The sequence below is a fragment of the Ascidia mentula genome, chromosome 5 (genome assembly GCF_947561715.1).
Source record: "Ascidia mentula chromosome 5, kaAscMent1.1, whole genome shotgun sequence".
Lineage (NCBI taxonomy): Eukaryota > Metazoa > Chordata > Ascidiacea > Phlebobranchia > Ascidiidae > Ascidia > Ascidia mentula.
This window is the reverse complement of record NC_138570.1, coordinates 3,581,108-3,595,267: the sequence shown is the minus strand read 5'-3', so window position 1 is coordinate 3,595,267 and position 14,160 is coordinate 3,581,108. Positions and strand designations below refer to the sequence as shown.

At 37.5% G+C, this 14,160-nt stretch overlaps 1 protein-coding gene across 5 annotated transcripts in view; it reads left to right on the top strand.

Moving 5' to 3' along the window:
• LOC145901690 (focal adhesion kinase 1-like) overlaps window positions 1–3,219 on the top strand; it is a 69,456-nt gene extending 66,237 nt beyond the window's left edge. For 4 of the 5 annotated variants that reach the window (XM_082989454.1, XM_082989453.1, XM_082989452.1 and 1 more), the window contains 5 exons: window positions 400–502; window positions 742–845; window positions 1,418–1,573; window positions 1,859–2,048; window positions 2,231–3,219. In XM_082989454.1, the coding sequence (XP_082845580.1) occupies window positions 400–502; window positions 742–845; window positions 1,418–1,573; window positions 1,859–2,048; window positions 2,231–2,433 (756 nt within the window). In that variant the 3' untranslated portion in view covers window positions 2,434–3,219. The remainder of the gene's footprint in view (window positions 1–399; window positions 503–741; window positions 846–1,417; window positions 1,574–1,858; window positions 2,049–2,230) is intronic. The other variant, XM_082989451.1, reaches the window with a different exon arrangement.
• Window positions 3,220–14,160: the final 10,941 nt, after the last annotated feature.

Here is a 14,160-nt window from a genome sequence, read left to right as displayed (position 1 = left end):
GGTAGCGGATAAATAACTGCATGTTCCTAGCTTTAGTTTACACTGTGTATAATAATCATGCACCAACGATACGAATTCAATAACATCTCATGCATGACTTTTCTTTCTTCCATTTTTTCTTCAAAATTTGCTCGACCTCGTCCGGAAAATCACCGTTCGCTCATCCGACCGGAACACGACGACCTCTCTCTGCTGCCACCCGCCGGTTTTCGTCGCATGTACTGACTCGAAATTTACCGAAACGCCATTTAACACAACGCGGTGATTGCATGTCGTTCGTGCACGGTTTGACGTGGCATTGACATTTTAATTTAATGGGTGTTGTGCCTTGCCCGCGTGGTTTCGTTTTTTACGTGTTGGTTGTTGTACCTTGCTCGTTGTGGCGATGCTAATCAACAGTTGTACCCCGGACAGGAGCAGCCCAATGGCGACGAAGAGGACGAAGATCCCGGTCATTTGTATCAGACCGTGGAAGCGCGCAGACAACGAGGAAATAATGCCAGTAAGTGCGATTTTAGTTTGCAATTATTAAGATGTTTTTTATATCCACAAAGCGAGATAGTTTTTTCTGACGAATTGGTATGAAGCCATGGCCACGTGCCTACGTCGCTTGTAATGTGTTAATGCATTCCAAATTGTTTTTGAATCATGCAATCGTGTTAAAAGCAAATATAAGTACACAAGGTGTGTCAAAATAATATTAGCCTTACAAAAACCTAAATATTTTGATACGTCGTGTAGATTCTCGTGATGGATTGGAAGCCCCACCTCCCCCGTCAATGCCCCCGGCGAAACCCCCACGCCAACCCGCTGTTAAGGAGCCCCCTATTCCTCCCATGCCCAAGGTATGTTCAAGGTCTTATTACTCTTTGCGAAAACCACAGGAAAATGTCTGAAAAGGCGAATGCAAAATCCGTAGTAAAAATTCCGCTTCAAAACGGCCAACCCCCAACCAACCCACAACAGACTTCAACCTTGTCCCTGCAAGGGACTGGTGTAACTTTCTCGCCGTTCCCGACTTTAAGGTCAACAGGCTCCCGAGCATCTCACAACGACATTATAGATCTTGTCTGCGTGCGCGCCGAAAAGGTCGTTTTTTTCTTGGGGTGCGGTTCCAGTTAAGAACGCTTTGAACCACGTTAAAAGTCGCCCACTTCCTAGCACGTTGAAATATCAAAACGGTTCACGGAAATTTGTTGCAAACTAGTTTGGACTTCGACCGCTGTGGGTTACATCATTGTATTTAACTTGTGCTGTGTCATGTGGTTTTTGTACGTGTTTCACCATACTGCCTTATAGGGTTTCCGAAATTTTCGTTTTAGATGCCATAAAACTCCTAATATGAACAAAAATACGTCCTGAGTGGAAAATATTAGATGCAATGCAACCCCAACTCATTCTATTTGCATTTTCGCAGCTAAAATTGGAGGAAGTCAAACCGACTCCAACAATGAAGCTTGATCGAAGCAACGACGCAGTTTACCGGGATACTATGAACGTGGTTAAGTCGGTGCTGCAAGCTAACCAGGAAGTGATGAGCGCACAGCCGGACGATATCTTCGTTCTGGTCAAGGTACTTTTGGTTTAGCCACATTTATTAGTGTGCAATGACATTGGCAAAGTTTTCCGCGATGGACTTTAAATTAATTTTGTGTCAAACTTTGGAATGTGAGAAACCCAGTTTAAAATAAAACAACAACTCAGTTTGTATATCATATAACTGACCCAAGATGTTGCACCGGAAATTCTTTATTCGATCAATCTACAGGACAAAATTCGTAATACACCTCGAATGCTTGCAAATGAAAATCTCCCAACGCTGAAAACCAAATCTTACCATCATTTTTTCACCTTTCAGAACATCGGCAAGGCGCTGAAGGAGTTATGTACAAGCCTCGACCAAGAGATGCCCTCGCTGCCGGAGGGGAACCACCGGGAGATTGACATGGCGCAGAAAACGACAAACAAAGACCTTTCCCAGATCATCAACCAGATGAAGTTGGTGAAACGTTTCTACTCGACGACGCAAGTCACCGAGTACAAGAAGTGTAAGTTTTGCGAAACTGCTGATTTTTGCTGTTAGACCATGGAGTAGACAAAACCAAAGAACATTTTGAACCATTTACTACAGACTTTGTGCTCTTTCATTTAATTCCGTATGTGGTTCAATGTAAGGTTGTCGTATTAAAAAAAGGTTAATGCAGCACCCTTTAACACATAAATATCTCAGGTTTGATGGCCGCCACCCAAGTGCTCGCCATCGACGTAAAAAACCTCTTGGACGTCGTGGACAAAGCGCGCTTAAACCGGCCCGCGAGTGATGGACCCCCAACGAGCAGCCATTCGTCCGAAGTTGGAAGTGACCTCGGGGATTTCCCCGATGACTACCCTGCTCTGCCCCCACCCCCCAGTGAACTGCTCGAGGAGGGGTGAAAGCGAACGCGCATCGCGACTGACACTAAAATTGCGCAAAGGCGCGCCACGCGACGCGACGAGCATTGTGACGTGGACGAGACAATGTAAAAAGCAGAATATCTATGCGCGCCGCACTACCGAAACGTAACAGAGGATGACAATATCGTCGTGCAGTATATATACAACCCACAGCACGCCACGACTCCGAGATTTTTAGTCAATTACTCGATGTTTTTCGTGTTTTCCGTCGGACCCCAGACCTATAGCTACCGGTGTGACCAAAGATTTATTTGTATCTTTCGCGCTAAAACCAGCGTGCTGTTGTGTTCTCGCGCTCTATGACAAGCCTTGATCATATTCTTCTATCGCCCGCTTCGGTATGCTCTGCGGCGCCACCGCACGGCAACACAAACGAACGTATTTATGCTTGACAGCAAATTGCCCTCGGCGTCAAACTCTCAAGTCGTAAACGGAGTGTTTATTTTCAAGCCACATTACTACAATCACAGCGAGGATCTCGGTGACGTCATGCGTGTCGTGCAAAAAGCCACTGAAGCCGTGTTTTTTTTTCCTTTTGTTCCCACATTCGCAGTTTATCTTTTCCCGTTGTTTCCTTTTTTTAATGAATCTTGTTTAACTTTATTTGCCGTTTCGTCGTCGAACGCCTGCGATTCTTCTTTTCCGCCAGCTCTCGGCATCGCCGCCACGGCGGGGAGAAATTTTATTGTAATCTCAATTTCCGCTGCGACTTTTTTTCTAACGTGCGCTCACCTTTCCTTGGAGGCGAAAATAAACTGGTCAACATATAAAGATTCGTGACTGTTGCTTTTATGCCCAATCAGTGAGAGGTGATGGTGTTGTTATGACAACCGTATGTGCGAGGCAACTCCCACTTATATTATATAAATTTACGTTTTTATTGGCATTTAAAATTATATACATTCAATTATATAATTACGATGAGTCTGCAAAGAACAACATCATCACGCAAATAGATATTTTGGTTTGCGTTGGTTCAAGTCCTACTCCTGGTTAGTTAGTTGTGTGCGTTGTGAAATTACAATATATAATAACCCCCTGGCAAAACGCAGTTATATTTTAAAAGAAATCATGTTTCGCTGAATAGCGTCATCAGTGGAAAAGAGCAATGGTTAAATTACCAAACATAAAGGCTGCTGGTGGCAACCACCTCCACGTCACTCTGAATAGCAATGGCATGTGACCTGTTGAGTAGTATAGCACTGTTATTGTGTGTATTGAGTTCACTGAAGATATGTATTCGCATATTGGTATTTCTATAAAAAGAAGTTCGGTGGTAGGAAATGCCAACCTTATAGAATAAGGACGTCACAAAGCATTCAGCAGCGGGGGTTAATTTTACAAAATGTCGGGTAGCTTTAGTGGGTTATTGGGCGTTTTAAATCAGGTAGCTACTTGGTACGGGGTGCTGTGGATAATTGAGCTAAAATGGCAGCTCAAACTTCAAGCTGTATTAACAAAAAAATATATCGATTAAGGGCCCAGCAATTTGTGGTGTTATGGTTGCCGGACACATGCATCTTTGACCCCTGGGGGCATTTGATCCTCCCTCAGTTGGACATTATTTGGGGGTAAAACAGCAACAAAATGCAATTGGATTTTGCAAAAAAATGAATCGTTCAAGTATCCCATCTATTGTGGTTTTATGCAATTGCATTAGCAACCTCCCAGGGCTATTTATGCAACTCTGTGGGTCACAAGATCTTCCCGGAGGCTCCACAAATCCTTGCTCTGTACAGTCCTATCCAGGTGCAATAGTTTTTAACTTAGAAGAATATTAGGTCCCTATCATAATATTAGGTATATGAGTCACAGGGCCTAGCAAAGGTTATTGAGAAACAAGCGGAACAGTTGACAGGTGCACTATCGCAGAGGGCCTTGAAAACAGAGTCACTTGGTTTAATTGTCATATTGGTTGTTCACAAGATAGAAGTTCAAGTAAACTGTTGATTGATGTTGCGGTTGAATGAGGCAGCTGGAATTGCAAATTTGAGCCTGATTTGATTAGTTTATTACGTGTTTAGGCAACTTTAAACATCTTCTCAATTGCTGAGTGGTGTTAAAGTTTAGCTAGACTAGCTGACAAAAAATGAAACGAAATTTTGCAAAATGGCTGCTGTATCAGCCCATTTCCCCGGTTATACTCCCCATTCGGCATTAAGTTTTCCTAAAAGTCTTGTAAATTAATTTGGGACAATGACTGAAAACGCCGAAAAAGAAAAAAGAAATGCCAGAAAATGGTCAAATTTACATCCCCGATCCACCAATCTGCACATATGTGTATTGAGGTTGAGTCATGCATCACTGACTGTCTCGTGAAAAGGGACAGCTTGAGGAGGGAAACTCCCACTCGGGAAAGTTTGTACAAATTATGATTCTGTAAAGTCGAGCTGGATTGTCATAGCAAGCACCACGCTTTTTGTGTTTGTATGTTTATAGTGGACAAACGACAACAAACATGCATGGACAATGAACGTAGAAACAACGGGATGATAGTACGAACAACACATATACACTGAAAACAGTCGGGTATTCACGGATGGTGCCACATTTTGACCAAGAATGCGATTGAGGCAATTATCCCGGGAGAAATGTTATTTTTTACCAAGAGTAAATCCATAGGTATTGCTCTCCACCATACGTCAGAATGGTAAGTGGTGTAATCTCATGGCATGCACGATTTGAATGCAAACACAGAATAGGTTGATACTCTTGGTAAAAGTAGTAAATATTGTGTGCAAAGCATTTCACTGAATAAATGACAAATGAAAATTTTACGATTGAAAACGACAGAAACCAGCATGAATCAGCAACCAAGACTATAGCGACAGTGGCGAAGTTTTGTCCTGTGATGTATTTCTATCACAATTTTGACATTTTTGCAAATTAGATAAAAGGGTTTATCCCAGAAAGACAAACATGCAAATGCAAGAATTTACTCATCATAGCCAACAGTTTGTACAGGTGATATGTTGCAAACAGCACCACAAAAAAAAACGAACCAAATGTCGTCACCAAATTTTTTGGGATTGTGAAATAAGTTTTTCAGCATAATACTCCGCGGCTGCTCGTGAAAAGTCACCTGAACGTTCCAATTTAATGGGAAATTGAATTACTGCAAATAAACGACACAAAGTTAATGTTGAAAATATTTCCTTAAGGTTAAGAATACACACCTCTGCTTCGCCCATTCTCTGGATTCAAGCACTCCCTTAAAGCAAAAACACAACCATGTATGGTTTGAAAAGCAAAATAAAGAAAATAGAAGTTTAAGATACCGATGTTTATGTTAAAGTCTCGTGATTTTAAACACAATGCGTTATAATTCATCAGATACGAGCAAAGAACTTGACTGCAACGCGCAATTTTACAAATACTGACATGGTATGGAAATTAATTTTATATCGTATTGCAAAAATAAACCAACTTTTACTTACATATACAATGTCTTTAGCAGAGGACGAGTACATGAAAGAAAAGAAAAAATGACATTAAATGAATAGCCCTGTGGCCTGTGGCCTGTGCTATGTCCTGAGGATTGTCAGGTTGCCTAATTGAGCAGCTAATAGTTACTTGTAAAAAATTAATAAGTTTTACTTAAAACCAGCTTTATCAAATGGAAAGCAGTTGATGTTTTAAGCTTGTGTACCACGAACAATAACCGATGTATTACTGCTTTATACATTGAAGTCATGCCTTGATCATAAGAGGTTGTAAGTTTATATGATGTTAACCCACCAGATCATTTGAAGTGATGTCGCCGTTAGTGCTCCGGAGATGAAAACTTCTCCAAATCAACTCGGCCAGAGAGGACTGCAAGTTAATACACCTAATGTGAAGCCAGGAAACTTTTGCCACTATTGAGGCGAATTCATATAATAATCGTTGAAATACCGGCTAGTACAGTGATTCCCAACCTTTTATGTCCTGTGCACCCTTTTAGTGGATATTCAAATCTAATTCCCCCCTACAAATTTAGTTTGCTAAAATATCGTTTACATTAACATTTTAATGTAATTCTTAGAACAGAAATTAAGCTAAGAGATTAATATTATGACAAAAATTCCCCTCAAGTGAGGAATCCCCCCCTGGTTGGGAACCACTGGGCTAGTATATGAAAAACTATCAGCCTGATCAATAGCCATAGACCCAATTTGCGAAATCCTAGGAGTTAGTTTTATAAATGTTTTTTCTTACTTGAATTGCATTCATTTGAAAATTATCAGCAGAAAATCTAAATATAGCCATGGGTATTTTGATGCAAGTGTTTTCTAGTTCGATAGTACAGTACTATTGAACAGTGCTTTTTGTTTCTGTAAATGACATCTTCATAAGTCATGTAATCGTAAAACTGACAGCCCTGCCACCGAAATGCCATGTTTCTTCTGACACAATTACTATGCGGATATTACAGGACTCAAGTTTCAAAGTATTCGTGCTCAAACCGTTTGACTTCCCGTATAAAGATAACGCCCAAAAATGTGCACAAAGGCTGGTCCTTGGCCTATTACCCAAACCCTTCTTTTAGACTAATCAGCAGAACTATCAGCTTGTGTGTCAATGTAAATTGCTCACGAAATGGGATGTTTTTGAATTTGTCTGCAAAGCCAAACAATATAGGTAAACTAACTCAAAAACGGTTAGAGTTTATAGCTAAATTTGTGGTGATAGAAGGAATAAGGTTGACACTAAACATTAATTAAACTTCAAAGAAATTCTATTTTTATGTGTGTGATAGAATGCCAGTTAAGGCTGATTTAAAATATTTGAGCCATAATGGCCTACCTATACCCACAGTGTGCTGCTATTTCTTTTTAAGCCCTGTGTGCATTCCAGTTATCTTTACATTAGACTGAGGGTGGCGAATTAAAAAAAAGGAAATGACTAAAATTGATTGCCATCGTGAACTAACATACAGAACCCACGTAAATTCGCCTTTATTTACATTTTGACTTCACGATATTGTACAAAAATTATAAAAATAAACTATTTAGCCCATAGTCTGTAGCTTTAAATGTTTCTGCAAAAATTTTCGAAGCAGCGTGCTTTGTAGCTCTATTCCAATATTTTCACACTTATTGGTGAGTGATCTCTATAGTGTTTAATGGAGATCAGTGGTTCCCTCCCATTGATTTTTTGACTGTTTAAAGGTAAATATTTTAAAATTAATAAACTCCTTGATTTTTTAAAAAAAGGGGTGAAAGTAATAGCACTTCGATTTTTCGCATGCACAAAATATTTGAATAAGTAACCATCCCACCTTGTTGGTACACGTTGTCTTTTCTTTGTTGGAGCTGTTACTTCAAGGTGATGTTCATTTTTATTCCCCGTCGCATTTGTTTCGTGGGTAAACAAAATTAAAAGGCTTTGGCGTAATTCCTTTCCCTTAGAATATATTAAAATATTAACACTGTTAACACGAATGAAGTGTCTGACGATTATCAAAGCGAGCAATTAATTTTTTTGAAAAACGCGACTTAGTTTTGTAAATTACTGGACCTTCGTCGAAACCCCTGAAACCTCGGCATCAAACCCAGGTTAAGAACCACAGCTCATTTCTCTGGTACGCTTCGGGAGTTGTGAGCGCATCAATGAAAATGAAAAGCACGTCACGTCAATACAAAGGTCGGGCAGTTTTGTTTATACTTCCTCTTTCATATTTCCTTAAATTGTGGTATTTAGTCACACAAGGGGCATGCTCACACAGTTACTACAACTAAAGAATATTGAAACCGTACCTTACAGCGTTGTTTGTGGGTTTACCTTTATTTATTACACGCCTAATTATACCTTTTTTAATACCAAGTTTCATAATTATTTCGATAAAAAAGTTCGTTGTAGTGTTTTATCTTAACTCGTTGATTTCTAACTGTGTCGATTGTTTTTTTCTTATTTTCTGTGCATTTTTTTGTTGAAATGGTGTAAGCCTATATTAATTGTGAAAAGCCGAAATTTAATGGAGCCTTCATTGCTGGTAACATCGGTACAGTTCTGGAGGCTGGGTTCATTACAAGTCCTGTGGCGCTCCTTGTGGACAATATTTACAGATTTATTAGCGGGGCGTTGTATGCAACTTTTTAATGGTTTATAGATGGGAATGTCACTTCGATTATTTTTTTGCAAACAACATGACTCTCGCTTAGTTACAACCATGCCTCCTGCAAATCTTTTCATGTCGCCGTTTTGCAGAAGAATCAGAAGGCAATAAACGTCGATTTTAACCATGTTAAATTTTGACACTAATTCGGAATAACATATTCAAAAGGAAGAGCTGTCAAAATTTTCTCCGTATAACATATTTTACTGCCAAACTCATGCTAAAATTGGTATAAACCACAATTGATTTTAAATTAATTTAGGTTGTAGGGATTTAAAACTATTACGACAACAGGTACGCTTCAGTTTTTGTAGTGCACAAAAAAATCTGCACTCACCTTATTTGGTGCCGTTGCCAGGCAGGCCATATGTTTTCTTTTCTGAAGATGTGGCTTTCATGTCGATGCGATCCACATTTACCTATTTTCCATATGTAACTTAACAATGTTAAAACGAGCAAACACAACATTTTCATCATACCTAAAAAAAGAAGGTGATATGTGTGGTGACAGTTTCAATTACATTATATGACATAGTGTCTATAACGTCGGTTTAAACTGCACTCCTTCGTGAATCGAACTGGCTCCATGTCGCAGAATGTCAATATTAACTACGTCACAAAGTAAACTTTGCTGTTTGTTCAAGAGATTTTTCATGGGTGAGTGCCTTTGTTTGCCTAGTGAAAACCCTATCCTGAAAGACTGCTTAATAATGCGGAACGAATTTAACAAAAAAAGAATGGATTTGGCAGAATGACAATAGTTGTTAAGGGGGTAACACTAATTTACGGAATAAGGAACAGATATAGTCTAAGGAAAATACATACTGCTTACAGAACGGGAAAAGGGCGTCTAAGGAATGTAGATAGAACTTTTCCGTAAGCCCCATGTATTTCCTCAGACGCCTTTGGTCAGTTCCGTAAGCATTTAGTGTTACCCTGTAAAAGTCTCCATCGTGCTGCACGATCGAGCTTTAGATATGTACCATCGAACATTGCAAGTATCTTGCGTACTTGTCAGGGTATGTTTGCTCCTAAGAAAACGACTGACAATAAATCCGGGTCGGCAAAGTGGTGCGTAATTTAATTTTCACTGTGAGGACCTCGGTAATGGGGCATAATGCAATTTTCCATAGCAAATCCGAGTAACAAAATTTCGTTCCAAATTGAACAATTTCGTTTCGGAACAAAAATTTTGTTCCGAATTTTGTTACAAGTTACAAAAATTTCTGGTATGTTGTAACAAAATTTTTTGAACAGAAAAATATCGTTAAATTGGCTGTAACAAAAAATTTTGTTACCATATTTTTTTTTCATTAGATGGCGACAGAGAAAATTTTTTAAATATATTCTCAAGATTTTGTATGTTAAGTTCGTACATAGATGCTGAAAACATACCGATTGGATTTCGTTACCAAAAGTGTTAGCTGTAACACAATTTTGATACAAAACTGTTTATTGGAAGAAACTACGTCACAAAAATGTTAGTGGGAATAAATTTTGCTACAAAAAGTGTTAGCTGAAACAAAATTTATGTTACAAAAAATCGTTGCAATAATAACATTTATCTCACAAAAATGTCAGCTGGAAGGAAATTTTGTTGCGAAAAGTGTCAGTTGAAACAAAATTTTATTACCAGAAGTGTTAGGTGGAGCAAAATTTTGTTACGAAAAGTGTTAGTTGGAACAAAATTTTGTTACGGAAAGTGTTAGCTAGAACAATATTTTGTTACGAAAAGTGCTAGATGGAACAAAATTTTGTTACTCGAAATATTGGTTAGAAATAACTTTTAAGTTGCAAATATCATCGGTTTTAAATAAATTTAGCTCACAAAAAGCGATACCTGTAAGAAATTTTTGTTACAGAAAAGTGTTAGTTCAAAAAAAAATATTCAAAAAAAGCTGAGCTGTCAAATTTTTCTTTGTATAACATACTTTACTGCCAAAACCTATATAAGGGATATAAAACTATTTCGTACGTTTTGGTTTTTTAGTGAACAAAAAAAGTTCTGGCTTTCATGTCGATGCGATCCACATTTACCCATTTTGCATAAGTGATAACACTTAATAATGTTAAAACGAGCAAACACAACATTTTCATCTTACCTTATTGAAGATTTTATGTGTGCTGGTGACAGTCTTTATTATATTATATGACAAAGTGCCTATAACTTCAGTTTAATCTGCACTCGTTACCGAATCGAACTGACTGGCTTTTCACATTTCACAGATTGTCGATTTTATTATCGTGAATTTAAACTGACTCCCATTGGGAATTTAGTCGCCAAGTAAACTTTGCGGTTTGTTCCAGAGCGTTCTATGCTCATTAGTGAGTGCCTTTGTTTGAATGGTGCTAACATAAAATCCCTACTGGTAAGGAAGATTGCTATCAATATTTTCTGCTCTATTTGTTGAAACTATTTGTTATTTTGTAAGCAAATCTACATACTTAATACCGCAGTTGCAAGTTTAAAGTTGCTCTTGAATATGTTTGAGCTAGCTGGCTGTACACTGTATACTAATACACTCTCTTCCGATTGCACTTACTTATAAAGATTGTTTAATATGCACTTGACATTTTTTATTTTTTGTATTAGTAAATGTATGATTACTATTTGCGTAATATTTGCAGTACCACCTTTGGCATCAGTTTTATCCTCCGTTCTCTCACGTCTTTCATTTGTCTGGTTTTGGGGATGATGCTAAATTTACAAAAACAAGTTACTAGCATCGAACCAAAACAAAACAAAACAAACAAACTAAATTAATTTGTGTTTACATTTTGCCAATGACGTGTGTAATTAAATTCAGGTAATATGCTAAACGCCAAGGAAAAAAGCTGTTAGGCTTTACAATCGATCAAGTTCTGCAATTCAGTACTATTTGTGACCATCAAAAATTACCTATATTCACAGTGTTACCGTCACCGATGCTTGCTGCTTGAACTGGACCTTGGAAGTTGAATTTATGGCCGCTTTGTTGTTGACCTATACACAAAACACGTAAATTCACAATTAATATGTAGATTGGAAGATATAGGTTGCATCACTGCTCAAGTTTTGTTATAATGAAATACTGTCGCTATTTTTAATATTTATTAGAAAAAATATAAAACCAAAAGAAAGCTTGCAAATTTTCGTACAGTATGTGTATAATCTATATTACCTTGTTGGTTATTGGGCGCTGTCGACATTTTAACAGGAAGCAAAAAGTTACCAACTGAAAAATGACAAAACAACAATACGGAAATGGTACAATTGAACTTAAAATGTTAATTTACAACACCATGTCTATACCCTTTTCAGCCCTGACCTTTTGCAAAATAATTTAGAGAATATATATACAAGCAAGTGGGAAAATATGTTTTCTGGGTTAAAATCTATTAATTTTCGTGAGAGACAATTATATTTCGCTATAAATCATCTTCAGTGTCTTATTCAAATAGAATCTATAAACAAGTGGGGCCAATCATTACATTCATCTGCTCATTATCAGCAAAAAGTCTCAAAATATCGAATGGAACAGTGATGCTAGTGTTTTTCATTTTGATTCTACTGCGCTATTGAATGATGTTCTGTTAAAATGCCCTTTTTTTGTAAAACTGACAGCCCTTCCACCGAAATTCCATAAAACGAACTGATATAACCCTAACTGATATGCCCTTTCATACTTCCAAAACGTTATATTGTATAGAAACCTTTCAATTTTGGCCACTAACAGTTTTCTGAATATTTACATCAAGCCGTAAATAAACGGGTTTAATATAAGAATTGATCATGGCAAAGTTAGTAAGCAACAAAATGTTCTCAAACCCCGTAAATCGTATTTAGAAATAGAAACAGTGGCCTTTGTTGCCACGCGGTCATACTATCTTCAGATATATGTTCATGTTTATTATATTTAAAGCTCAAAAACATTTAGCTGAAACATGTTCAAGAAACCTCACAGTTATAAATTCATACACTTATGGGCAAGCTCGTGCTCATAAAACGGCCGCTTCGTGATTTTTTTTTTGAAAAGGGGATTGAAATATTTTAAAAGTATGAAATATTTTAAAAGTATGAAATATTTTAAAAGTATGAAATATTTTAAAAGTGAGAAATATTTTAAAAGTGTGAAACATTTTAAAAATAATAGCACTTCGATTTCTCCCATGCACAAAACTATTAAATAAGTTATCATCTCACCTCATTGGTTCAAGATGTCTTTTTTCCGGTTGGAGCATTTATTCCATGGCATGGTTTTCATTTTATTCGGCGTAACGCTTATTCCATGGGTTAACAAAATCAAAAGCCTTGGCGTTTTTCCTTTGCCTTAACAGATATTAACAACAATGGGGTGTCCGGCTATTGTCAAAGCGAGCGATAGCAAAACTTGCGGGAGTAGAGTATTGTTTGTAGTAAGCGTATCAATAAAAATGCAAAGCACTCACGCCAATACAAAGTGCTGCAGTTTTGTCTACAGCGAAGCCCGTTATCAATATGTACTGAAATTGTCACCACAAAAGCTCAAAAGTTATTTAGTCATACACGGGTTATGCTTGCAATTACCACAACCAAAGAATATTGAAACCGTAACTTGTTCGTCCACCATGGTCTTAAAGCGTTGTTTGTGGGTTTGCCTTTATTTATTACAGCCTAATTACACATTTTTAATAACAAGTTTCATAATCATTTCGATATGAAAGTTCATTGTGGTGTTTTATGTTAATTCGTTGATTTTGAACAGTGTCGATTGTTTTTTCTTATTTTCTGTCCAATTTGTTGTTGAAATGGTGCAAGCCTATATTAATTGTGAAAAGCCGAATTTAATCTCTAAGGGAGCAAAACAGAAAAGAGCCTTCATTGCTGGTGACATCCGTACAGTTCTAAGGCTGGGCTCATTACAAGCTCAGGGGCGCTTCTTGTGGATAGTAGTTAAAGATTTATTAGCGGACGATTTTATATGTGGTAGCACTTAACAATGTTAAAACGAGCAAACACAACATTTTCATCATACCTAATTGAAGGTGATGGTGACAGTCTTCTTTATATTATATGACAAAGTGTTTATGACGTCGGTTATAACTCCTCATAGTGAATCGAACTAACTGCTGGCTCCATTTTGGAGATTGGTAATATTAACATCGTAAATTTCGTCGCAAATTACACTTTGCGGTTTGTTCCAGAACGTATGGGTGAGTGCCTTTGTTTGCATTTAACAGTGAAAACGTAAAGTGCCTACTGGTAAGGAAGACTGTTACCAATATTTTCTGGCCATCTAACAAATAAAAAATTACATCATGTTAACTGTTCTGAAAATAAAACAAGTGTATTTTTTCAGTTTGCTGTGTTATTTTCCATATAACCAAATATGATATCTCCACTATGACAAACCCCTAAAGGGCATGAAACTAAGTGGTAAAATCAGAACATTTAAAAGAAGGAAACGTGAACCTTAAATATGGTCAGCATGGATTTATCACCGCAGGTCGCAAGAATGAAGTTTAATACAGATTTTCTTAGCTTTTAACACCTCCGATGAATTATATTATACATATATAAAAAAAATTTAATGCGGTTACTAACGAACTTAAGATTTCACATTCACGTCAAAAGATCCTTTAGAGGTGAC